At 37.2% G+C, this 26,242-nt stretch overlaps 2 protein-coding genes across 9 annotated transcripts in view; one reads left to right on the top strand and one right to left on the bottom strand.

The window, feature by feature from the left end:
- Nucleotides 1-700: 700 nt before the first annotated feature.
- On the bottom strand, nt 701-15,463 carry FAM229B (family with sequence similarity 229 member B). 5 transcript variants are annotated; one of them, XM_047769368.1, is made up of 4 exons: nt 15,305-15,463; nt 4,557-4,716; nt 2,368-2,506; nt 701-920 (listed from the first exon to the last, which is right to left on the bottom strand). In XM_047769368.1, the coding sequence occupies exons 3-4, from the start codon at nt 2,490-2,492 to the stop codon at nt 803-805; spliced, it is 243 nt and encodes an 80-aa protein (XP_047625324.1). In that variant the 5' UTR covers nt 2,493-2,506; nt 4,557-4,716; nt 15,305-15,463; the 3' UTR covers nt 701-802. The 5 variants fall into 5 exon arrangements, with proteins under 5 accessions (XP_047625324.1, XP_047625327.1, XP_047625326.1 ...); XM_047769371.1 differs by having other exon boundaries at nt 4,614-4,716; XM_047769370.1 differs by having other exon boundaries at nt 4,557-4,713.
- A 42-nt stretch (nt 15,464-15,505) lies between these two features.
- TUBE1 (tubulin epsilon 1) overlaps nt 15,506-26,242 on the top strand; it is a 29,297-nt gene continuing 18,560 nt past the window's right edge. For all 4 annotated transcript variants that reach the window (XR_007132545.1, XM_047762888.1, XM_047762898.1 and 1 more), the window contains exons 1-6: nt 15,506-15,611; nt 15,708-15,781; nt 16,412-16,464; nt 19,393-19,447; nt 23,329-23,444; nt 24,845-24,966. Coding sequence is in view for 3 of the 4 variants with exons in the window: in XM_047762888.1 (XP_047618844.1) it covers nt 15,587-15,611; nt 15,708-15,781; nt 16,412-16,464; nt 19,393-19,447; nt 23,329-23,444; nt 24,845-24,966 (445 nt within the window). In the remaining variant the exon portion in view is untranslated. The remainder of the gene's footprint in view (nt 15,612-15,707; nt 15,782-16,411; nt 16,465-19,392; nt 19,448-23,328; nt 23,445-24,844; nt 24,967-26,242) is intronic.

Here is a 26,242-nt window from a genome sequence, read left to right as displayed (position 1 = left end):
TATGCCATGGGTGGGGCCCTTAAAAAAAAAAAAAAAGAAAGAGTTGGCCCAGACCTTAAGTCTAATTGAATACAAAAATCCATCTGAAGTTTCTCGATACCAACTGTAGACAATTTCAAGATGACTGGCTGGGACTTGAGGTACGGTGGGATGATGGGATGTCATTTTTACTGGGAAAATATGGGTTAGAATCATAGCCTTGACCTCATTATAATAAATTTCACCAATAACCTGAGCTATCATATGACAGCAGTGTATATGTTTTGCAGATTAACCATGGAATAAGAATTTTCTTGGGTCTTGGATATTCTGAAATGCAAAACCCACAGGGCTCCATTTTTCACTCAAAATAATCATTCCTGGGCAGAGTATTATCAAAAGATAGAAAGACAGAAACTGGCATAGGGTATCCAAGTAAAAGGATTCAGCTAATTAGCAACCCAAATATAAGCAAAGGAAAACCAGCCCAAACACATTAAGCATTTATAATGGGCCCATCCTGACTGATAATCAAAGTGACTTCATCATGAAATAAAGATATTAACGATCCACTATGAGCAAGATGATCTCTAAGACACTTTCCAATTGTGAAATATTCTGTCTTATCTAACAAATATAACTGATTGCTTATCACTACACATGTTTTGCAGACTACATTTCTGTCTTTACCTACTAAAAGTAAATATTTCAACTGTTGTCATCATCCAAAGGTGCCACCACTTTTATTTGTTTACCAGATCATAAGATGATACTGGCCCATTACCCTTGACCTAGTCAAACCTCTACTAAAGACTTAATGATGCTATTTGGGATGCATTTCCTTGCTGCTTTGTGCAGGTGGCTTTCGCATTGTTGCATAGACAGTGATGGGAACATCAGTTATTGTCAGGCAATGACTTCCAGGGCATCTTCGGAGTTGCCTAAATAAAAAAAGCAAACGACACATAGTTAGATACTAAAATAGAAAGTTTTTTCAGAGCACCAAACTTTGAGTGCATATTCAGCTCTTTTAAGTCATTCTGAAATCTTTGAATGTCACAAAATAATTATAACACAGTGCCACTGATGAAGCAGACATTTTAGACTTGCAAAAAAAATGGTCGTTAAATATTGTTGCCATACATTTAATCACAGGAAATTCATAAATACAAAGATAACCTTCCAGCTGTTCATTTTGTAAGGTATGCAGTGATTGCTAAGTGACAAAAAAAAAAGTGAGGGGGCATGCATAATTGTAAATATAAATGATACTACTATAGCAACTCGTGTGTATGTGTGTATGTGTGTATATATATATGTATATTATATATGTATGTGTGTGTGTATATATATACATATATACACACACATATATATATATATGACTCCAGTTGACTGACTTAAAAAACTAGAATATTTGTAGGAAAACACAAAATTGAACATATTATTCCACATACTTGTCAAACATTAATAGAACTTCAGTTTTAAAAGCAACTTTAAATGACATTCAGTCCTAAAATACATCTAGTGCTTGAATTTCCTCTACTATTTCCACCAAATAATAACCCAGTCATAAACATTCCAAAAGATTAGTGCTCAGTATTTCCCAAAGTATTTCCCTATTTCATCCTTGAATAATTCTGATCTTTAAAATACCTACCTTATTTTTTTGACCACACCCACAGCATATGGAAGTTCCTGGGCCAGACATTGAACCCATGCCACAGCAGTGACCAAAGCTGCTGCAGTGACAACACTGGATCCTTAACCCTTCTGCACCACAAGAGAAATTCTAAAATACCTTATTAAGCTTAAATCTGTGTTCTAAAAGTTTCCAAACCATGAGAAATCGAACAATGTAGTATTCGAAGTTTTGCCGTGGTAAATGACAGAAAAGCAGAACAAATCCTATGTATTACAGTTCTTCAATTATGCAAAAATGATTTTATTTTACAGAATCTTCATACTCTGTATCACTCTCTTTCTGCCAAAGGTCAAGTCAAAGCCAAAGTGACACTAAAACTAAGGTCTGAGTCGCCTTCATATCTGTAACCTTTTCCCTAGCACAGCACCCTGCATGCAAGAGCACTAAAGGTTTGCTTATTTGATTGACTGTTATCTAATCTTAAAACTATTAACGAAAAAAAACTTGCTAAAAATTTACTAAAAATAATCGGTCTATAATAACAGTGGTACAATATGCAGACCCATGCTAAGAAAATCTAAGATCTGTTAATACTAATTTAATAACAGCAATGTTTGTTAATACTACTTTCATAAAAGCAATGTTTCCAGGCTTTTTTCTCATTAATTGAACTTCTGCTAAAGCTTGTATTAATGAGCACCAATATATGCTTCCTCGGTTATTCGGATAAGGAGAACTTTCACCTGGTTGGCAACATCTCTTTCCCGTTACAGGCAGCACTGGAGCTCAGCCCAACTTCCAGTCCAATAGAAGAATCTCCCCCTTCTACTGGAAATCTCCTTGGCTGGGTCCCAAGCCGAAAAGGCATAATTCACCGAAAACCTAGATTAGAAAGTTGAAATCATGGAGAGGCAGGGAAAATTGTCTTCAAATAGGTCTTTGGGAATTTTTTCTTTTTCTTTTTAGAGCCATACCCAGGGCATATGGAAGTTCCCAGGCTAGGGGTCAAATTGGAGCTGCAGCTGCCAGCCTACACCACAGCTCATGGCAATGCCAGATCCTTAACCCACTGAGCAAGGTCAGGGATCTAACCTGCATCCTCATGAATCCTAGTCAGGTTCGTTAACTGCTGAGCCACGAAGGGAGCTCCCGGGATTTTTAACATTAATTTTGTTATAGGCATATAGACACATTCTGAAAATGACATATTTTAATATATATATGTAAAAGTATATAGTCTATTACACATCTCTCCCTTACATACAATTTTAAGTCTTGCAGCAAACACAAAGTAGCCCCTAGGTGATAAAAGTAAAGTGAGCCCTTGGTTAACATAACTGAAGACCACTTCTGTTGTGTGAAAAAATAACTCGACTTGCCTTTAAGTGGTCATGGCAATTGACAAGTTTGACCTCCCACTGCCTCTCTGCCTATCTAAACCCTTCTTTTCCTTTGAAGTACAGGAGTTTCACATCTGCCATGATATCTACAGCTAATCCTCTGTTCCTGGTGGTCATTCATTAACTCTTGCTTCTTTACAGTTATAGTGCATTAGATAAGAAAGTGCCTTGGAACAGTTGGACTAACCTGGGTTCAATGCTTGTTTCTGGCTCTTCCCATCTATAGATCTTTTTTTTAAGTTTGTTTACTTTTAATTTTGTTTTTTAGTTTTTGGCCTTGCCTGTGGCATGTGGAAGTTCCTGGGGCAGGAACTGAACCCATGCCACAACAGTGACCCAAGCCACTGCAGTGACAATGCTAGCTCCTCAACCCACTGTGCCACAATAGAACTCCCCAACTATGTGGTCTTAAGCAAAGTATATTTCTCAAGAGTATATTGAGCATAATACTAATATTTACTTCTAGGGTAATAGTGAGGATTAAATAAGGCAATACATCTAAAATAAAGTGACTAACACATACTAAATGCTCAATAAAGTTAACTAGTGAGCATTATTAAATATATATACATATATAATGTATATATGAGATATATACAATATGGTGATACACATACAAACACACATACACATGCACACAAAGCTACACAAAATCAGCTCCTTACTGACTACTGTTGCCTCTGCTTGGAATTCTTCCCCCCAACCACCCCACTGTTCCCTCCCTTTACTTGTTAGGGTCAACTCATTCATTAAGCCTGAATTTACATTTCACCTTCTCAGAGAAGCCTTATATAAACCTCCATTATATGTTTTCTTAGCACTCTTTATTTCTGCTTTGTAACAGTTCTAAACACTAATTCAGGATTTCTCAACTGTGACACTATTTGACATTTAGGGCCAGGTATTTTTTGGTGGGGAAGGAGGAAGGTGTGCATATCCTACAGGATGTTTCGAGCATCCAAGGCCTTCACCCAATACATGCCAACATCACCTCACCCCCAATGTCAGTCAAAAATGCATCAAACATTGCCAAATGTTGCACTGATAGAAAGGGGGAGTAAACTCCCTGTGTTGAGAACAAGTGCTCTAATTTTTTGTAAATGTTTTCACTTAATCATTGCCCCTTCCCCACTCCCATTCCTTGTCTGTCTTTGTCACCATTGATTGAACCCCTAATACCTAGAACAATGCCTGGGACCTAGTGGGTAAATAATAGCTTTATCTTGTGTAAATCTGCATGTCTTCAACAAAGACAGGAGAAAATGAAAAATGCCTTATAACTGTTTCCTATGCCTAGTATAATATTCTATGCCTAATAAGTGTTTACTATTGTGATAATAAAAGTAATTATTAAAGTTTTAGAATTAGAATACTATATAATGGCTTTTATAGACTATTTGTCAATTATCAAGGAAAAAAGTGTTATGCTCAATGACAAGTTAGTAAAACAATAGTAAAACCTATGGTTTAGTATAACTATTCTATGTAGGTATTACATTTCAACCAACTTGATCAAGGATATATAGACTTACCAAAATAGGCCGAGTGTGATTCCTGTAGAGGTCAATAAATCAATTGCTTCTACTGACCTTTCAGAGAAGGCTGGAATTGCCAAAGGAAAGATGATCAAATGTTCCAGTGACACCCAGAAATTGTGACATCAGAAGATTCTTTCACATAGTTTCCTACCTGCTAACAAATAAAATGTCCCAATTCATAGCTTCAGCAACAGGCTGAAACTTGGCTTTAAAATTGTCTCTAAAGCTTGTGAGAAGGTTTTATTCTTGTTGTCACTGCCTTGTTTATTTCCCAACAATATTAATTTTATTTATTTATTTATTTTTGGTCTTTCTAGGGCCGCACCTGTGGCATACGGAAGTTCCCAGCCTAGGGGTCCAATCAGAGCTATAGCTGCTGGCCTGTACCACAGCCGTAGCAACCGAGATCCAAGCCACATCTGCGACCTACAACACACCGCATAGCAATAGCGGATCCTTAACCCACTGAGTGAGGCCAGGGATCGAACCTGCAACCTCATGGTTACTAGTCAGATTCGTTTCCTCTGAACCACGATGGAAACTAGAATATTAAATATTGTAATCTGTAAATAACTTTATATCTACTCTAGATCCACACTGTAATCAATCTGTACAAAAGAAATTCTTCTCACTGTATATCCTGATTTTCCTCATTATCTTTATCTTCTAGACTTTACCTTAACTAATATCCCCCATTCATCCAGTCTACCTATGTCCTCATCCCACTCCCAAAGCTTCAAACTGCACCTTCACAAATTTCTCTACAGATTTTCCTATGTAGGACTCTTCATGCCCCTAATGCCCAGACTACCTCTTCTTTCCTGTTTCTTCAAAAGAAGCTTGAAATTCCCAAATGACAGGAAATATAGCAGCTGAGAAAGGAAGAGTACATCTTGTACTGTCCTCTCTATTCTGTTCCCTGGACCTGAGCTTATCTTTTGATCATACCATCTTCACCAAAGGAATGATGATTAAATATCCTGGTGACACCCAGAAATTATGACATCAGAGATTCTTTCACATAGCTTCCTACCTGCTAGAGAATAAAATGTTTCAATTCATAGTACCAGTAACAAGCTTATCTTCTGCACTGACTTCTATCTCCTAATTTCTATATCAAGAGCTTACCTCACTGAATGTAATACTTAAGTTTAACTCTGAAGCCAGGACATTATGCTTCAGCTAATCATTTTTTTTTTTCAGTTTTCATAGCTGATGACCGAATTATTAAATGCTAGTGAGCATCTTTCACATTAATGAAAATCTTTTTTACTACCTACATTTTATGCTAAGTCCTCACTGTTTTGTTTTCACATGCTTTATGCAATAGGAAATTGGCACATTATATAATTAAGTTGATGTTAGACAAAATCTTAACTCTACCTTCTCTTTCTTACTAGGGTGCTATCTGTATACAGTTGGTTACAATTTTTAGCTTAGAGACACCATTTAATTGACTGTGTCATATAGTCAGACAAAGTGAAATAATTGCTGGCCATTGTTAGCTAATATATCACTAGGACTTAAACATTTGATCCATAGAGATGGCAAAATTTTTAATAGCCTGAGTATTTTGTGGAGGTGGCAGCTGGAAAATGGTGGGTTTTGGCACTGGGATTAGTTTTTAAAATGAACACTGTGTGCACTCTGAGGCTTTGAGCAAATCACTAAGTTTGTAAAATGGTATTAATTTCTACATCATAGACTCGTTTGGGGGAATAAAAAAAGCCAATGTCTGGGTTGCAAAAATGCAATCAGCACATGTCTTTTTGCATAATTCTTGAAATCAGAGTGTTGAGGCACTGATTTCTCTTTTTAATCACTGCTATACTATCTTTAAACTGCAAAGTTAAGTATTTGCATGTGAAGTATTCTTAAATTCCCCTAAATTACCACCATTTTAAACTATTTTATTTGGCACAAGTTGTGCCAAGTTTCTTCTTTAGTATGGGTGATACAATGCAACAAAACAAAAAGTAGCCTTAAAGATAAAACTTTCCAGCACTGGAGCAAATACATCAGAAGACAAAATGAACTTGACTCTCCAGCAGATCTTTACAGAGAAATGGATGAATATAAGTGAAGTATAAATGGTGAAATCTTAATTCTTATAAGCCCAAGAATAATGATCTTTCAATCTTCAGGATATTGAGTCATGAGCTATGGAAAAATAGTGATGTCTGAATTGGGTCATATCCTAAGAAAACAGATACATTGTTAGAATTACTTTATCATACAATAAACATTTGCTGATAATCCACCATAAGCCAGGCATGTGTTAAGTGCTAAGGAGAAAATACTGAGCAAAGCAAATACAGTGTCTGTCCTAGTGGAGTTTATAGGTTAGGGTCAGGTACGTCCTAGACTATGAGTAAATCTGAAGGACAAGCAGGCATTAACTAGGTGGAAATAGGTGTAAACCAAAGACACTGAGACAGTTGGGAAGGGGGCAATCAGAGGAAGCAGCATGTGCAGAGGGCATGTGCAAAGGTCATGTGCCAGGAGAAAGGACAACAGATCGGAAAGGCCAGGATGACCACAGCAGAGAAAATAAAAAAGAAACCAAGTAAGAGAGAAGAAGTAGTGGATAAATCAGGCAGAAACATGAACCCAAGGTTAAAGATTTTAGACTTTATCTTATGAGCAAGGGAGCCCACAAAAGAATTTTAATCTCCTGGGAAACATACTTAGGTTTCAGTGATTTTTCTCTACTTCCTGTTTTCTATTTATTTGATTTCAACTCCAGTCTTTAGTATTTCCTTTTTTCTGTTTACCTTAAGGTTTAATTTGCTTTTCTTTGTCTAGTTTTTCAAAATGGAAGCTTAGGTCATTAATTTGAGACTTTTTTTTTGGCCATGCCCATGGACGTGTTCCCAGAGCAGGGACTGAACCTGCACCATAGTAGTGAGAATGCCAAGTCCTTAACCCACTGAGCCACCAGGGAACGCCAAGGCCTGTCTTCTTAACATAAACATTCAATTCTATAAATTTCCACCAAAGCACTACATTAGCTTCATTTCACAAATTTTGAGGTTTTGTGTTTTCATTTCCTTCAGTTAAAAATTTCCACTTTAGTTTTTTCTTTGATTTATGGGTTATCTAGAACTATGATATTTGGTTTTCAAACAATGGGGGGTATTCTAGTTATGTCTCTGTTACTGATTCCTTAGATTCCATTGTTACCAAAGAACATTGGGTATTATTTCAATGCCTTTAAATTTATTGAGACTTGTTTATGGTCAGAATATGTACTATCTTGGCAACTGTTCCATGTACACTTGAAAAGAATGTGGGCAGTTCCCGTCGTGGTGCAGTGGGAACGAATCCGACTGGGAACCATGAGGTTATAGGTTCAATCCCTGGCCTCGTTCAGTGGGTTAAGAACCCGCTGTTGCCATGAGCTGTGGTGTAGGTCACAGACTCGACTTGGATCTGGCATTGCTGTGGCTCTGTTGTAGGCCAGTAGCAACAGCTACGATTAGACTCCTAGCCTGGGGAACCTCCATATGCTGCCAGTGCAGCCCTAAAAAGACAAAAACAAAAAAAAAGGAAAGGAACGAAAAGAAAAGAAAAGAAAAAAAAAGAAAAGAAAGGAATGCGTATCCTGCTATTGTTGGGTGATATGTTCTATACATGTAATTAGTTGATTGACAGAGTTGTTAAAGTCTTCTGCATTTTTACTGATTTCTGTATATTTGTTTATCAACTATTGTAATAAGGATGTTGAAATCTCCAACAATAATTATGAATTTATCTGTTTCTCTTTTCAATTCTGTCAGTTTTTGCTTCACATGTTTTGAAACTCTTATTAGGTACATACATTTTTAATCGCATTACATTCTCTTGATAAATTGATATTTTAATTATTATAAAATATCTTTCTTTATCCCTGGTAATATTCTTTGCTCTGAAATATATTTTGTCTAAAATTTACATAGCTACTTTCTATACATTAATGTTAGTATAATATATCTTTTCCTATATTTTTAGTTTTAATTATATTCAATGTGGCTTTCTTAGAAACAGTATATAGTTGAGTCTTGTTTTTTAAAAATCTTCTCTGGTGATCTCTGACTCAAATCAGTTTTTTTTCTTTTTAGGGTCACACCTGCCACATATGGAAGTTCCCAGACTAGGGGTCGAATCGGAACTGCAGCTGCCAGCCTACACCACAGCCACATCAATGCTGGATCCAAGCAATGTCTTCCAACTGCACTGCAGTTTATGGTACCGCTGGGTCATTTAACCCACTGAGGGAGTCCAGGGATCAAACATGCATCCTCATAGATAAGTCAGGTTCTTAACCTGCTGAGCCACAGTGGGAATTCCTGTCTCTGACTTTTAAATTAGAGGGTTTTTTATTATTACTTACATGTAATGTGATAGATATGATTGAATTCAAACTGCCTTCTTGCTATTTGCATTCTATTTGTGGCATCAGTTTTTTTTTGTTGTTGTTGTTCCACTTTTGTTATTATTCTGTACTTTTGAAACAACTGGATGTATTTTATGCATCTATTTTATCTTCATTATTGGTTTATTGCTATATAAACTTGTGTATTATTTTGCTTTGTTTTGTCTTAAGTTACTTTAGGGTTTATAGTATACATCCTTAACTTTTCAGTTTGCCTTCAATAACATGAAAAGAAAATTACAACGGTATATTTTCTATTTCCCCTCTCCCACCCTGTATTACTTTGTTGTCATATATTTTACTTTTACATATATTATAAATGCCCCAACACATTATTATTAGTTCTCTTTAAGCAATCATCTTTTTAAGAAATCTTTCAAGAGAAGTATTTCATATCTACCCACATATTTATCATTTTCAGCATTCCTTCTCCCCTTGAGTAGGTCCAGATTTCCATGCAACATCATTTCCCTTTTATCTGAAGGTTTTCATTTAACAGTCTTGGACTGTTAGTTATTGATTCATTCAGCTTTTGTGCATTTTAACTTCATTTCTGAACTTTATTTTTGCTGGGTATAGAACCCTGACAGTTTTATTTATTTATTTATTTTTAAGTAGTCTTCTACAGTGTTCTCCAGCTTGCATTATTTCCAAGAAAGTCTGCTATTGTTATTATGTTTGTTTCTCTATACATAGTGTGTCTTTTCTTCTCTGGGTGATTTTAATGTTTTCACTATCACCAACATTAAGCAATGTGATTATAATGTCCTTGGTATAGTTTTCTTCCTGTTTCTTGTATATAAAAGTTCACCGAGATTCTTGAGTCCGTGGATTTATAATTTTTAATCATATTTGGAAACTTTCAACCATTATTTCTTCAAGCTTTTTTTTTTTTGTCTTTTTGCCATTTCTTGGACCACTCCCACGGCATATGGAGGTTCCCAGGCTAGGGGTCCAATCGGAGCTGTAGCCACCAGCCTACGCCAGAGCCACAGCAACACAGGATCCGAGCCGCATCTGCGACCTACACCACAGCTCACGGCAACGCTGGATCGTTAACCCACTGAGCAAGGGCAGGGATCGAACCCGAAAGCTCATGGTTCCTAGTCGGATTCGTTAACCACTGCGCCACGACGGGAACTCCTTCTTCAAGCATTTTTTTGTTTCCTTCTTCTGGAACTCAAATTACACATACTAAAGCTGTTTAAAATTTTCCCACAGCTCACTGACCTTCCTATTATTATTTTTTGTTCTATTTTAAATAGTTTCTACTGCTGTGTATTCAAGTCCACTGTTTTCTTTTGCAGTGTCCAATTAGCTCTTAACTCCATTTAGTGTATTTTTCATCTTAGAGGTTATATATTTTATCTACAGTAAATAAATACAGGTCTATTATGTCTATTATATTTGTCTCTTCTTAATCCGTTCATGTTTCCTTCTACCTTCTTGAATTTATGGAGTACATTTGTAATTTGATTCAAAGTCCTTGTCTACTAATTCTTTCATTTGTGTCATTTCCTGGTATGGTTTTACTGACTGATTTTTCACATCACCATGAAGTATACTTTTCAATATCTTTGCAAAGGCTGCCATTTTTGATTTGCTATCAGACACTATTAATTTTACATGATTGAGTTTTAGTCCTCTAGGTACTTTCAAATTTTGGTCTGGGACACAGTTATTTAGAAAGAGCTTGGTCCTTTAAAGACTAGGTTTGATGCTTTTTTAGGCTAGATCAGAACAGTTTTCCATCCCTGGCTAATTTGTCACCATTATTTAGACAACACCCTTCTGTGTACTCAACTCAGTGTCCCCATATATTATAAGGTTCCGCCAAGATATTGGGAATGTGAACTAGTCCTAGCCCTATGCGAAGCCCAGGGATTATTCTGCCTGCTTCTTTCCAGTGGTTCTTCAGTAGTTTCCACACATGCATGTACTGATCAGTATTCAGTTTAAGGCTCATGAATAATCCCCTGAAAATCTTCAGAACTTTCTCCGTACACTCATTCCTCTCTGACATCCTGCCCTGCAATTCCTAACTGCCTTGGTTCCCTCCAAATTCTCTGTCTCCCCAGATCAGGGTGCTACTGGGCTTTGTCTGGGGTCTGATCATTAGAAGGAAGTCACTAGGTCCAGCCCAGCGTCAATGGGAGGGGATTTCACAAAGACAAGAGGCAGAGATTACTGGGTACCATCTTTGAGGCTGCCTGCCACAGATGCTATGTTTTGGTGTCATGTTTGAGAGTGCTTGTGATGTACTTGCAAATGTTGTTCATCAAACATTTCTGGCTTTCTGTCTTCCAGAAATTATAATTCCTGGCCCTGTTATTACTTGGAGCTCATGTGATTAGATATGACCAGTGAGTTAACAGTAGCCATTAATGGCAGTGCAAGGTCCTCCTGAGTTGTTTTTTCTCTGCCACAAAAACCAGGAATGAATCAAATATTGGTAGCTCGGCAAGCTGGGTGCCAGAGTGAGGATTAACATAAAGAATAGCCACCAGACACCCCTCAACGGACATGTATCATGTGCAAAAAATAAACAATTGTTGTGTCACATCACTGAGAGTTAGGGGGTGGTTGTTATCATAGCATAACAAAATTTATCCTGACTTATGCAGAATTAGGTACTGCCATAACTAAAACATATAAGTCACCAGAATAGTGGTCCTGCAGTATGTGTCAAGGAAATTATTACTGGAATTTGAAAGGATAGTTGTCTATGTTATTCAGTGGCAAACCTATTAGAAAAACCTTTGGAAAGTTCTGTGATAATCTAGAAGGCAAATAATTTACTAATAAACTTGAATGCTAGGTTGAAAAAGTTGGAAGGTAGAATGTCGATAACATGTTAGTTGTTGTTGGCTGTGTTTGTCTAGTTATATGAAAAAGAGATGGGCTCAGAAATGTAGTGTGCAGCAGGAATAAAAATGAATACAGTGCACACAAATTCAAATTGTATTTAAACGACAAATTGAAAAGCTATAGGAGTACAATTTTTCTTGGAACATTTTTTTCTACCCCTCAAAACTTTGTAGCATCTTTTTAATGTCTTCCAGTACTGAATGTACTATAGATGAATCTAATTGTCTTTTCCCCATGCAACACCCTTTTGTTTCTTATATGTGTACCTAAAGATTTCTTTTATTCTGAAAATTAAGTAACTTAACCAGGAAACATACCTTAGTGTTGACTGTTCCATAGAAACTTTTCCATGTAATATAATACATCCTTTTAATCTATAGAGTTTTGTTTACTATTTTTTATATCAGTAAGAACACTTCTTCCATTTGCTCAGTTCTCTATTTCAGGGGCACTTAAAAATCTTAAGTTGAACTACCTTTGTCCCTTTCATATATATTATCTTCTAAGAGCTTTAGTATCTTTGTCTTTTACCTCAGTACTCTCTGTGATTATCTCAAGTCTTTCCTCTGTATCAGTGATTTGATTTTCAGCTCTCTAGTCTGCTTCTTTGTGCTTCTAACTATTCATTATTCCTTTAACATGTTTTAGTCTTCAGTTAATTTCCTTTGCTCTTTCATCTCCATTTTATTTCATTTTATTCATCAAATATTTATTGACTGCCTATAGTATACCAGGAAAAGTTCTAGGTACTAAGGATATAGTAGTGAGCAAAACAGTGCAAGACATCCTTCACAGGGCTTACTTCTCAATACATTATCTTAGCATCTTGTCTTTACGTCCCTATATTACCAAATTCACATTCTTATTATTAATAAGATCCTCTAGAGCTCAAAGATTACATGAATTTCCCCCCTTAGACAACATTTTGTCCAGGTCATGTACTTCATCTTTTACATACAATTTTACTTCCATCCTTCCTTCCTTTTACAGTAGTAGTCTGCATAATTCTCAGTAATTTTTTTCTCTTACTTATATTTAACACATTAAGTTTTGCCCCATCTATTTTCTTGGTCTGTTAGACAGGTATTGTTCCAATGCTATTGCACCCCCAAATCTCACAGCTTCAACCAAAAACATTTTTCTTGCTGTTAATCTTGCTCAGCTAATCTCCACCTGCTTCACCTAGGTGTGGCTAGGATTAGCAGAACTCCACCTTTCAGTTGAGATTCAGACTCAGATCCGAGTCACATGTCTTTATCGTTTCAGAAACAGCAGCCACCTGAGGTAGTTATTCTTAGGAAAAATAGCAAAGACCAAGAGGCAAAAGCATGCAAGCATACCTAAAACCTCTGCTAGTTTCATACCTGATATTCCACTGGCCAAAGCAAGCCAAATGACGAAGCCAGAGTCAATAGTGCAAAAATGTATACTCTGCCCACTCCACTACACCATGCAGTAGGGCACAGTCATGTGCAAAAGGAGAGTGAAGAATTCAAAACAATAATCTAATCTACCACTCCCTGCTCTGCTGTGGATAACTGTCTCCTTGATTTTTTTCCTACTTACTTGCAACCTCCTCTTCCACTTACAGCTTAGGGTTTAAAAGGTAAATCATATTTTCTTTTTTTTTTTTTTTGTCTTTTTGTTGTTGTTGTTGTTGCTATTTCTTGGGCCGCTCCCGCGGCATATGGAGGTTCCCAGGCTAGGGGTTGAATCGGAGCTGTAGCCACCGGCCTATGCCAGAGCCACAGCAACGCGGGATCCGAGTCTGCAACCTACACCACAGCTCACGGCAACGCCAGATCGTTAACCCACTGAGCAAGGGCAGGGACCGAACCCGAAACCTCATGGTTCCTAGTCGGATTCGTTAACCACTGCGCCACGACGGGAACTCCATATTTTCTTTTCCATTGTGTTGGCATCAGAGGAAGTATATCAGAGAGAATTCCACTAGAGTTGTGTATAGCCTTCCAGAATGGCTTGCATTCTCCTTGCTTTTCTGAAAGTGTGTTGAATATTTTAAAAGAAGTCTCACTCCGTCTAATTAGGAGTATCTTCAACTACAGAATTCCCTCTCAGTCTGATTCTCTCCTGACTGAAGTTATTAATTGCACTTATTAGGGCTTTCTTAATTTAACTCTTCCCATGTATAACCTCTAGGGAATAATGACAAGGACCTAATCACTGTATGAGAGGTAGAGGTCTTCAGAGGCCAAAATATCAGATGATTTTGGCACCGTACCCCACTGTTACAAATCTACTCACATCACCGCCTACAAACTGGACCAAGCTTTGCAAATTTTGGAAGCCCAAGACTTTAAGACTTCAATGTCAAGATCTGAAGTGAAGTGTTGGGGGTGGCTGACTGCACCTCCATCACCAATTCCATGCTCTCAATAGCAGCTAAGAGTAAAGTCCAGCATATGCAAACAATTCTTGGTTAAAAGTAGCCTATTAATCATAAGATATGTGAGTAATAAAGTGAAAAACATCTAAATGGAAATGTGGGAAAGCCTCAGTATCGTAAGCCACCCACTACAAGTTCAAACTTACCAGATATCAGAGAAATATAGTAACAACTGTTATTTGTATTGTTACGGGAATAAGATGTTCCAATCAATTGAATATTACAATTCCTATTACCAGACATTAGTTGTACATATAATTAAACTTTTTGGGGGGTGGGGTAGGAAAGTCTTCCTAGTATTTCACAGCTCCTCAGAATTTTTGTGGAAAATATTAATTTCATTAAAGTGCTTGAGATCCTAATTGAAATCTGTTCTAAATTGATGAGCGTTTACAGTATTTTTCAATGTATGCCAATTTTAGGAGTTGGTCGTTTTCAGGAATGTTTGATTTTTCAATATTCTCCTCCTTTGTCCTACCCAAAAACTGCACATCAATCAAATGCCTAGTTTTAATTTCATCTCTTCCATCAGATTTCTATTTACTTGTCTCATCCACTGAATCATACTACACTTATGGTCAGCACCACACAAAACCATCACAATTTTTTGCGTATTTTGTGTCTTCAATTACACTGAGGCTTCTTGGAGCAGGATCTATGTCTTAATTTCTTTTTTTTTTTTAATATGTCTTAATTTCTTTTGAATCCCCAGAGGGCCTAGACGTTAATGTTAAGAGCATACAGTTTCAATATCCACTGGTTGGGTCTCTGAAGCGCCGTTCTCTGTCAGTGTGTTTAACCACCTAGTATCGGTTGTACACGTCTATTTGTCTGGGGTTTCTTTGTACTCATTGACATTACTCGTTTTCTATCAGAACAAAGGCTTGTTGAATAGATAACTAATGCACCGCCCAGGTGAACTGGAAAAAACGGAATTTGACCCACTGCCCCGGGTAATGAGACTGTGAACGAAGACTAAACCTCTGTTCATAAATAACTTTAAAGACACACGTCTTAAAATCCCACTCCAAAGCCTGGTTACCCGCCAGTTACCCCGGCCTCCAGAGCTGCCGATGCTCAAAGATGTTGACGAGGCAGCGAGGATCTGTGGACAGGAGGCTCAGTCGTTATGGCAACGGTGAGACGCAAGAGCCCTGGCGTCGCCTTCTGACGGAAAATCTTAGCCTGAACCTATAGAAGAGAGGAACGACAGCAGCGACTTGCGGCAGCGGCGTAACTTACGGCTGCCCCGCCCCCTCGGAGAGCGCTGTTAATGGGCGGGAAATACGGAGGCCGGCGCCCTCTCTTTATGCTGTGGGCCGGTGGCTCCTCAGCATGACCCAGTCGGTGGTTGTACAGGGTGAGACGCTTTGGGGAGATGGGGAGTCGGTTGCCGCCAAGCGGAGCGGCATTGTTTACTGCCTAACGTCTATTTTTTTTTCCTTCTCGCGCGCAGTCGGCCAGTGCGGAAACCAGATAGGCTGCTGCTTCTGGGACCTGGCGCTGAGGGAGCATGCCGCGGTTAACCAGGTACCCTCCCGGGAGGAACCCCCCCTCCCCCGGCTTCCGCTTGTCACCGAGGCTCTTCCAAAAAATAGGCAGGGATGACTCTATAGGAGCTTTTATCTGGCCGATATAAGTTGTGTGAGATCTCGGTGAAGAGCAAACGGGTTTCTAAACGTATGTTGGCGTTAGACACACAATAACCTAAAGGAACACTGGCCAGAGACCTTAGCCTTAAGATGCCTTAATTCTCAGGGTTTCATCTTTATCAGGGTTCTTGTGAAGAGCAATGAGATAGCATATGGGAAAATACTTTATGAAACAGGTGCCATGTGTGGCGTTATATTCCTTAATTTAACCAGTCAGCTTTTTATATGATGGCCAGATCAGGGGAAAGCTCTCATTTGATACACCTGTTCTACAGTTCTGTGGGAACGCTTTTTTTTTTTTAACACCCTCAGCTGAACCTAATCTGTAGATCTCAAGGCATTTACTCATCTCTAGATTGGAACCGTCACACCAAGCGTTTTATTATAATTTACTTTTTCTTTTAGTTGCTGTGTACCAGCCATTAAAGTATTGTGGAATTGTTAGATTGAAAGGACTTTATTTAGGAAAGAGGAAAAACATAAAATGCTAATTTTTTTTTCTTTTTAGAAAGCAATTTATGATGAGGCAATAAGCAGCTTCTTTAGAAATGTGGATACCAGGTAAGGTGGGGTTAAAGTTTGTCACATAGCGTAATGATTATTTTCATGTAAACATTTTAGGAGAAAATTCTTCAAAGGACAGTAAAAGCAGTTGATAATTGTGAAGAAGTTGTCCAGCTTTTTTGTTTTTCTCATTATTGAAAACATATTCTCATTCTTTTGTCCTTAATATTCTTGTATCCTTCTGTAGAGCAGGACTGCAGATTTCCTTTAAAAACCATATTAAAGAACAAAGAGAACCTTTAGGGTGCTGTCTAAAAGTTAAAAAGTTAAAAACTTGACTTTGAATTAAAGTTTCACTAAAAGGAATGCTGAAAAGTTCCCTGAGTATCTTGTTAGTGCATTCAGTAATGGCTAACTTTGGAAAGAAAAATATATTGTTGACATTTCTGTGATACTACTTTTGGTCAGGAGTATTTTCTCTACAAATAGAATGTGCTATGCTAAAAAAGAGCAAAGCAGTTGTCCTATTACTTTTATTTAATAAATGATATAAGTTGATATTCAGGATATGTTCTTAAGCTTTTAATGTTAAATCATGAAGTTCATGCATTTTCAAAATACTTTAAACTTGATGGCTTAAAGTGAAAAATATATACTTTATATCCAGCTTTAATCTAACAATAAAAATTTCAGAACTAGAAGTTTGAATTAGCTGGCTGGATATTTGAGGCAGTTATCTCCTAGAGAAGGGTCTTTAGGTGCCACTTCCTTGGTGAATTCAGAATCTGATCTTCATGAGGGCCTGCAAACTCAGAAACCTCATTGACACCTTGAGAAAAGGTCTGAGCTTTCTCATACAGCTAGATAAACCATACTCAGATGGGAGATTAAAAAGCAGGTCAATGTAATAATGGACAGTTGGAACTGTAACTTAAGAAGACTAGATACTCATTTTCCTTCGAAAGCACATTTTCTTCTGTAGGAAATCAGAAAGGCTAAGTAATAGATGGTTGCTTGGTGACCATGGAATCAGACTAAGTTAGGTGTATTACCTTAATGACTGGTGTTATTTATCTTTATTATTTGGAGACATCTGTTTTATAGACTAAGTTACCTCTCGTTTGTAAACTAGAACATCTCCCCTAAGTACTTTTTTTTTTTTGGTCTTTTTTTGCCTTTTCTTGAACCACTCCCATGGCATATGGAGGTTTCCAGGCTAGGGGTCTAATCAGAGCTGAGCCACCGGCCTACGCCAGAGCCACAGCAACACCAGATCTGAGCCACGTCTGTGACCTACACCACGGTTCACGGCAACGCTGGATCCTTGACCCACTGAGCAAGGGCAGGGATCGAACCCGCAAGCTCATGGTTCCTAGTCGGATTCGTTAACCACTGTGCCACGACGGGAAATCCTCCCCTAAGTACTCTTAAAAAACTCAAATTTGCCTTTGCTTTTAAGTGCTTTCCATCTAACTGAATCTTTACTCCCATTTCCTCTGTAATGCTACAGTACTCCTTTCATTCAGTATTACATAGTCAGCCTGGAAGCCATTCTCTCTTAATAAGGTGACTTTACATACCTATACTCTCATCTGCTTTGTTTTATCATTTTACCTGAGCGCATTATTTCCCCAACATTGTTTGAGTAGGGACTTGACATCTTGCTCTCCTTTCCATGTACTGTCCACATATGCAGTATCTGTTACACAAGTTAGTACAAAAATTCTTTTTCAAAAACAACACATCTTTGTCACATTTCTTTATCTTTTGGAGGAAATTATCATACCTTTTAAGTAGAATGATAGGAATTTTCCTATACCAGGGGTTAGCAAACCTTTCCTGTAAAGGAACAGACGGTAAATATTTTAGGTTTTGAAGACCATAAAGTCCATGTCACATCGCTGGAGTCTACTGTTATAGGGCAAATGCAGATATAGATAGTACATAAACAAATGGGTGTGGCTTTGTTCCAGTAAAACTTGTTTTCACAAGTAGCTGGGCAGACTTGGCCTGAGGATTGTAGTTCATCAACCCCTGACCTATAGTGTCCTTTATGCCCAATTTAGCTTCCCTTCATATGTTCTGACTTGTAAACTGTATTGTCTTATACACTGTGTGTGGTCATAGATTTAGTTACTTTGGTGACATATTCAACATGAAATTCTAGGAACAGCCTTAGCTACTCAATGGTATATAAGTGGTATATCAGTTGATGTGTGTTTGGCTACAACAGGAAACCCCACTAATGGTAGCCGAAAAAACAGATGTCACATTCACAGAAATCTGTGTTTGGAGAAGTGCCCTAAAGACCAAGATATTGTTTCATGTGTTGACTTTTTGACCTCATGTTTTTTACTTCCTAACTATAAAATAATAGCTTCCACTACCAGGAATCACATCCTCATTCATGTTCAAGGTAGGGAAAAGGATGAATTGGTACCAGCTGCCTCTGGTCCTTTTTATCAGAAAACTTTCCAGAATACCTTCTTTTTATCTCATTACCCAGAACTCATGGCCAGCCTTGAACTACACAGAAAGCCGGGGAAATAAGTACCTCACTTTTTTAACCTTATGGGGAGTGGACAAGGGAGAAGGAGATTAAGAATGGCTCCTTTAGGAAGTTCCCATTGTGGCTCAGTGGTAAGGAACCTGACTAGTATCCATGAGGATGTGGGATGGATCCCTGGCCTCGCTCAGTGGGTTAAGGATCCAGTGTTGCTGTGAGCTGTGGTGTAAGTCACAGACGCGGCTCAGATCTCTCATTTGCTGTGGCATAGGCTGACAGCTGTAGCTCAGATTTGATATGGAGCCTGGGAACTTCTATGTTGCCCGTGCGGCCCTTTAAAGCAAAAAAAAAAGAATGGCTTCTTTGTTGCCTTTTGTGTCTGCTTCACTTAGCCTATAAGTAGCTTAACTTTATTACCTGATAGCACACAATTAGCCTTGAAGTATCTTAATGACTTTTTCTCATCCTTTATCTTTCAGAGTGGCTGATGGTGGCAGTATTTCCAGGGGGAAAATTTGTTCTTTAAAAGCACGAGTAAGTTGTAAGCACTTGGATTCTTATATTGCATGTGTTTTTAAAATAACTATACTTTTATAACTAACATGAGAATAAAATTTTATTTTTTTATTTAATGATTTTTTTTCATTATAGCTGGTTTACAGTGTTCTGTCAATTTTCTACTGTACAGCAAAATGACCCAGTCACACATATGAATATACATTCCTTTTTCCTTTTTCTCACATTATCAGGCTCCAGCATAAGTGGCTAGGTACAGTTCCCAGTGCTATACAGCAGAATCTCATTGCTTGTCCATTCCAAAGGTAATAGTTTGCATATACTAACCCCAAATTCCCAGACCATCCCACTCTCCCCCTGCACCTTGAAAACCACAAGTCTCTTCTCCAAGTCCATGAGTTTCTTTACTGTGGAAAAGTTCATTTTTGCCATATATTAGGTTCCAGATGAGTGATATCATATGGTATTTATCTTTCTCTTTGTGACTGACTTCACTTAGTATGAGAGTCTCTAGTTCTATCCATGTTGCTGCAAATGGCATTATTTTCTTCTTTTTATGTCTGAGTAGTATTCCCTTGTGTATATATACACCACATCTTCTTAATCCATTCATCTGTCAATGGGCATTTAGGTTGTTTCCATGCCTTGGCTATTGTGAATAGTGCTACAATGAACATACGGGTGCATGTGTCTTTTTTAAGGAAGGTTTTGTCTAGATATATGCCCCTCAAGAGTGGGATTGCTGGGTCATATGATAGTGCTATATATAGTTTTCTGAGGTACCTCCATACCATTTTCCATAGTGGTTGTACCAGTTTATGTTCCCATCAACAGTGCAGGAGTGTTCCCTTTTCTCCAAACCCTCTCCAGCATTTGTTATTTGTGGACTTGTTAATGATGACTAATCTGACTGGTGTAAGGTGGTACCTCATAGTAGTTCTGATTTGCATTTCTCTAATAATCAGTGGTGTTGAGTATTTTTTCATGTGCTTGTTGGCCATCTATGTATCTCCTGTGGAGAAATGTCTATTCAGGTCTTTTGCCCATTTTTCCATTGGGTTGTTGGCTTTTTTGCTGTTGAGTTGTATAAGCTGTTTGTATACTTTAGAGATTAGGCCCTTGTAGAGTAGCATCATTTGAAACTATTTTCTCCCATTCTGTAAGTTGTCTTTTTTTTTTTTTTATGGTTTCCTTGCTCTGTAAAAGCTTGTCAGTTTGATTAGGTCCCATTGGTTTATTTTTGCTTTTATTTCTGTTGCTTTGGGAGACTGACCTGAGAAAATATTTGTAAGGTTGATGTCAGAGAATGTTTTGCCTATGTTCCCTTCCAGGATTTTGATGGTGTCTTGTCCAACATCACAACCCAAATCTTATTCAGTGAAAAACGATGACATTTCCTGGACCCCTCCTAATTTGAGCTTTTCCTCACCACCACATTAGTGAGCAAGGTGGAAAATAGAGGCAACATCACTGGAAAAAAATAAATCATGTTTCTGTAGCCTTTGACTTTTTTCCTGGAAGGTATTCTTCCATTTCTCATTAGGAGTCTTGGTATCATGTGGCTCTGATCACTGAAGAGTCCAGGCTTCAGAACACAGCTTGGTGATTGGGTCCCTCCACTTTGTCCAGTATCTTAGGTTAACAAGCACATGCTCAGAATTTTGTAAATGCTGTTTTACAACTAAGGGAAAGCTCAAAGCCTTGAAAGCTCTCACAGGTGGCTCTAGAAGAGAATAATAAACAACAAACCTTGAAACAATTGTGACTCCAGACCTTGGATGGCTAAGTGAGGAATCCAGAATAATTCCTCCTAATTGTAATTGATTTCCGAGGGAAGATGAATTAAAGGCCTGTTATGACGAAGGAAAGATTCAAACAGTTGTAGATTGTCAGGGTTTAATGCTCAGTGACTGTGATAGTGATGATTCTCTCAAAACCAACTTCTGGAGGTGCTTGAAAGTCAGTTTATAGTCTCTATTCTCCTTCCTTTGCCTAATTGCAAGGTAACTGAAGGTGTGGCTTAAATGTGTTTAATCTTCCACAAATCATTGCAATAAATCTGGGAACAAAAAATTTTTTTTTTCCATTTTGTAATCTCACACAGCAGTGGAAGAAATTCCTCTTATATGGTTGATTATGTGTTAAAGTCAGCATTTAAGATAAAAATGCATATTATCAAAAATATCCTTGAAAATCCCTAAAATTGCCAGGAAATCACCCATATCGTCCTGTGTATGTATGTTGATTGATATATGTAAAGGGGCACATTTGTAAAACAATTTTATACGGTCTTCCTAATATACCACTAGAAAGTGATAATATACTATGTGCTATACTATCATACAATTAGAAATATATTTCTAAAGTACTCTAATAATACTTTTTTTTTTTTGTCTTTTTGCCATTTCTTGGGCCGCTCCCGTGGCATATGGAGGTTCCCAGGCCAGGGGTCCAATCGGAGCTGTAGCCCCCGGCCTACGCCAGAGCCACAGCAACGTGGGATCCGAGCCGCATCTGCAACCTACACCACAGCTCACGGCAACACCGGATCGTTAACCCACTGAGCAAGGGCAGGGATCGAACCCGCAAGCTCATGGTTCCTAGTCGGATTCGTTAACCACTGCGCTACGACGGGAACTCCTGTAATAATACTTTAATTGCCAGCTTATAGTAGCATAGTTAATTACTTTAAATGAGCATAAATTGTAACCCCACTGTAATCAGTACTAGGTAAGTGTCAGACTTTGACTGTCTCCCTTTGATAAAATGGTAGAGCATAGAGTTTGGTGGTTAAGAGTGAAGATTCTGCACCAAGCTAGCCATGTTTGAATCACCTCTACCACTTCCTAGCTTAAATCACAGCCAAGTTATTTAACTTTTCTAGGCCTCAGTTTCCTCATGTATAAAGTGAGAATAATTATGGCACCTTTGCATAGCGTTGTGGGGATTAAGTGGGCTAATAAGTGTGAAGGACTTAGAACAGTGTCATGTGGTAAGTGCTTGGTATTATGTACTTACCAGAACTGAAAAAGCCCAGAAAGCAAGCACTTTCTGACACTGAATCAAGGCTTAGCTTAAAGTACACCCTAATATTATTTCAGATTATTTTTTTTTTAGTTTTGCTTTTTTATTTAACTCAATTTTACTCTCCTTTTCTTCCTCGGTGTAGAAAATATGGAGAATGAAATACAGAATGCTGGGGGTAGAGGGTATATAATTCTACTGCCAAGCTATCCCTGCTCACATTTTGCTGTATTTCCCTCCAGTTTTCTGTTTTTCTTTCCATAGTTAATTTTATGTTTTATATTCTCATTTCCCTCCTAATAATGGAAGTCATTTCCCATGTCAGTAAAACTCGTGATATTTAGTGAGTTTGTGAATTTAGATTGTGAGTTACTTGGGGGTGGGGACCCTCTTGTCATCTTTGACATCTGTCCAAGTGACCTGGCTTTGCACATGATGGTAGTTTACTGATTTGAATTGGACAGTTTTTGGCTATGATTCATAAAGAGCAGAAAATGCATTAATGCACCTTACATTCAGTGAGAATTTTTTCTGGTTAAGCTTCTAGACTTCTGAGACTTTATTCTCTAGAATTTATAGTCACATAGACATATAAATAAAAGAATTGTTAGAAAATCAGTAGATTTATTCAGTTCCTTTTTTTCCTTCTTACTCTTAGAGTAAGAGTTTAGAAGCCATCTTCATTGGATTCTGCCTTTTGAACAGAATGAAATTATTTTTTAATTTTTATAACGGATTCTACATAAAGAGTCAAAGATTTGACCAAGCTTAAACTGTAAAAAGAACCATGTAACTTTTAGCTCAAGAATTCTTTTTATTTACAGAGTGACTGAAGAAAAATATACTAATTACATTTTATTTCTCTTTTTTTTCAGGCTGTCTTGATTGACATGGAGGAAGGGGTAGTAAATGAAATTCTTCAGGGACCATTGAGAGATGTATTTGATAGTAAACAGCTCATCACTGATATTTCTGGCTCAGGGAATAATTGGTGAGAAAATGCTGAACATAAAAATTAAATATCATCTGAAAAAAAATGAATCTTTCCTTCATTCTAGTAGATCCTGCTGATGTGAAAGCAATGTATAACTTGCCATACCTAACTCTAGGCCTTTCAGCCCACCGTCTTTTCCTTGATAAATGATGGTTTTCACAATGCTTAGAAGCTATCTTTATGCTAGTTCATTCTCAGTTTCTTTTAAGAAAAATGAATCATTAAAAATTGATTTACTAACTTTCTCATTGTAAGTTGATTCTTGCATAATGCTAAGTAGTGACAAAGCTGTAAATATTTTTATAAACTATTCTTTTACCTATAGTATTTGACTCTCTCAGGTTCTCACATTGGTCAGATTTAATAGAATTGATAGAGAGATGCAAACCAGACCAGTGTCTCAGCATTCAAGCTCAGCCCAAGGCTATATTTGGCCCTTAAATATATAGTGATCTCTTCTCAATGGGTAAAAAGCTCTAACAGTGATCATTTAAAAATTTATGTTGAGACTGGTTCTATTTTTTTTTAAAAAAATTAAGTAACGTCTTGTTATTTGCAAATCTGTTATTCACTATTTAATCTATTTGTAGTTAATACCTCAGGTTTATAATGTGTAGTATTGTATAATTTTATTGAAGCATGCATGAAGTTTTGTGTTCTGAGAGACTCATTTGGGGAAGAAGCAGTCACTGAGTCCGACTAACCATCCAACCAGCCTTTCTTTAATGCCATATAACTTATTCTGTAACCTTTGAGTGACACCTTGACTGCATGTTATGTAAATCATTCTTACATTTCAGTTCATCATAATGCTATTTGCAAATTTGTGCAACCAAAAAAGCTTACAGAGCCTCATGAATCTCAGTTTTCTGCTCTGTGGCATTTCATCTAGTAATAACATGATGTAACCAATGTTTTTCTCATATTTTAAACCAAAGTTAGGTCAGTTTCAAATTTTTTATTTTTTATGTCTTTCTAGTTGACCGCATTCTGTGTTTTAATTCATAAAGTTCACTGCAATCAGAGTTTATTTTAAATGAAGATGAGAAAAAAAAACTATGTAACTAAAACCTTGTTTTGATGTAATTATACCTTAAAAGAAGGTAAATTTTAAAAACCATAGTTTAATATCTGTCAATAATGAACTATTTTATTTAGGATATTTGAGGGTTATAGATATGTGTGTGTATACATATATGTGCTAAATTTTCTAGCTAGTGTCTTTGAGACATCGTAATATGATTTATTGCTATTAAACAAGAATTGAATACTTAATGCAATAAAAATACCTTTTCAAGTATTCCTCTGATCTTTTCATTAAGGTCAGAAATAATAAAATCTCCAAGTAATAAATGCAAGTATTTTTTTTTTTTTGAAATCTATATTCATTTTTTCAGGGCTGTGGGTCACAAAGTGTTTGGCAGTCTTTATCAGGAAAAGATTTTAGAGAAACTCAGAAAGTCAGCAGAGCACTGTGATTGTTTGCAGTGTTTTTTTATCATACATTCCATGGGAGGAGGTAAGTTATTCACTTATTTGCCTCTAACAATGTGAAAGTGAAAGTGGGAATTCATTTTGCCATTAAGTCTTATTTTCTAGATCTTTGCTTAATAAAGATAGAACTTTTAAGAAGAGTATATGTGTTTATGAAGTATGTGCATAATAGTTTTTAAAATTTTTGTCAAATTGTGTCACTGTGACCATTTTTTTAAAATTTAGGCCCTTTTAAAGAACCAGTAGAGTTGAATCTGAACAAATTTCTCTTCCATTTTTAGTAGACGGTAGATTTCAGTATTAGCTTTAGGGAGTGCTGCCTTTCTCTTAAGAGTTGGCTTGTGGAGTTCCCGTTGTGGCACAGCAGAAATGCATCCAACTAGGAACCACGAGGTTACGGGTTCAGTCCCTGGCCTCACTCAGTGGGTTAAGGATTCGGTGTCGCCATGGGCTGTGGTGTAAGTCACAGACGCAGCTCGGATCCTGCGTTGCTGTGGCTGTGGTGTAGGCCAGCAGCTGTAGCTCTGATTCAACCCCTAGCCTCGGAACTTCCAAATGCCATGGGTGAGGCCCTAAAAAGACAAAAAAGAGTTGGCTTGTGCAGTTCTATATAGGATATAGGATATAGGATATCCTATATCCTAACTCAAGCTGAGTATTAGTGGCATATTCATAGATATGTTTGCAAAAAAATATATCAGTACCCTTTCTTTAATGACCTTCAAGCCTTTTTTGTATCCAATAAAAGAAATAAGTAAAAGAAACTTTTTAAGTCAACTCCTTTAAATCATTCCTTACATGGTAATTAATCACCTTGACCTAGAATAAATGATCTGTATTATTTTCTTTCCCAGGGAAGCCGGTATTTTACAAGTCAAGTAGTTTTCTCTCCATTCCATGAAGTAAAAACAGATCGTAATTTGCTAATTTCAAAAGAGGATTAGCCTATTTTAAAAGAAAAAATTGCCACACTTTATCCCTCCAAACTGAGAGCAAGATTTTTATATTTAGCAGGCTATGTACAATTGACTTTCTTATATATATCTATTATTCAGTATGTTAGCATTTGAAAAATTAAAGTTAAAACTGCTTTGTAACCATGCTTTTAGAAGACAATCATAATCATTAAATTTAGAAACTAATTTTATTTCTACTGGTATAATTGACCTGCAGATTTGAGTAAGTTTTCAAAAATACTGATTTATTGTTCATTATGGTGCCTTTTTATGTCTCTCTGTTACTTAGAATCAGTAGATTATACTTTATTCATAATCCACTGAAAATGGCAAAAATAAATAATA

Source organism: Phacochoerus africanus, chromosome 2 (genome assembly GCF_016906955.1).
Source record: "Phacochoerus africanus isolate WHEZ1 chromosome 2, ROS_Pafr_v1, whole genome shotgun sequence".
Lineage (NCBI taxonomy): Eukaryota > Metazoa > Chordata > Mammalia > Artiodactyla > Suidae > Phacochoerus > Phacochoerus africanus.
This window is presented reverse-complemented; position numbering and strand designations above follow the sequence as displayed.

Coding starts and splice junctions, on each gene's coding strand:
- FAM229B (XM_047769368.1), bottom strand. CDS start 2,492: ATGCCTTTTCGGCTTGGGACCCAGCCAAGGAGATTTCCAGTAGAAGGG. Junction 921..2,367: donor AAAGAGATGTTGCCAACCAG/GTGAAAGTTCTC, acceptor TTTTTTATTTAG/GCAACTCCGAAGATGCCCTG.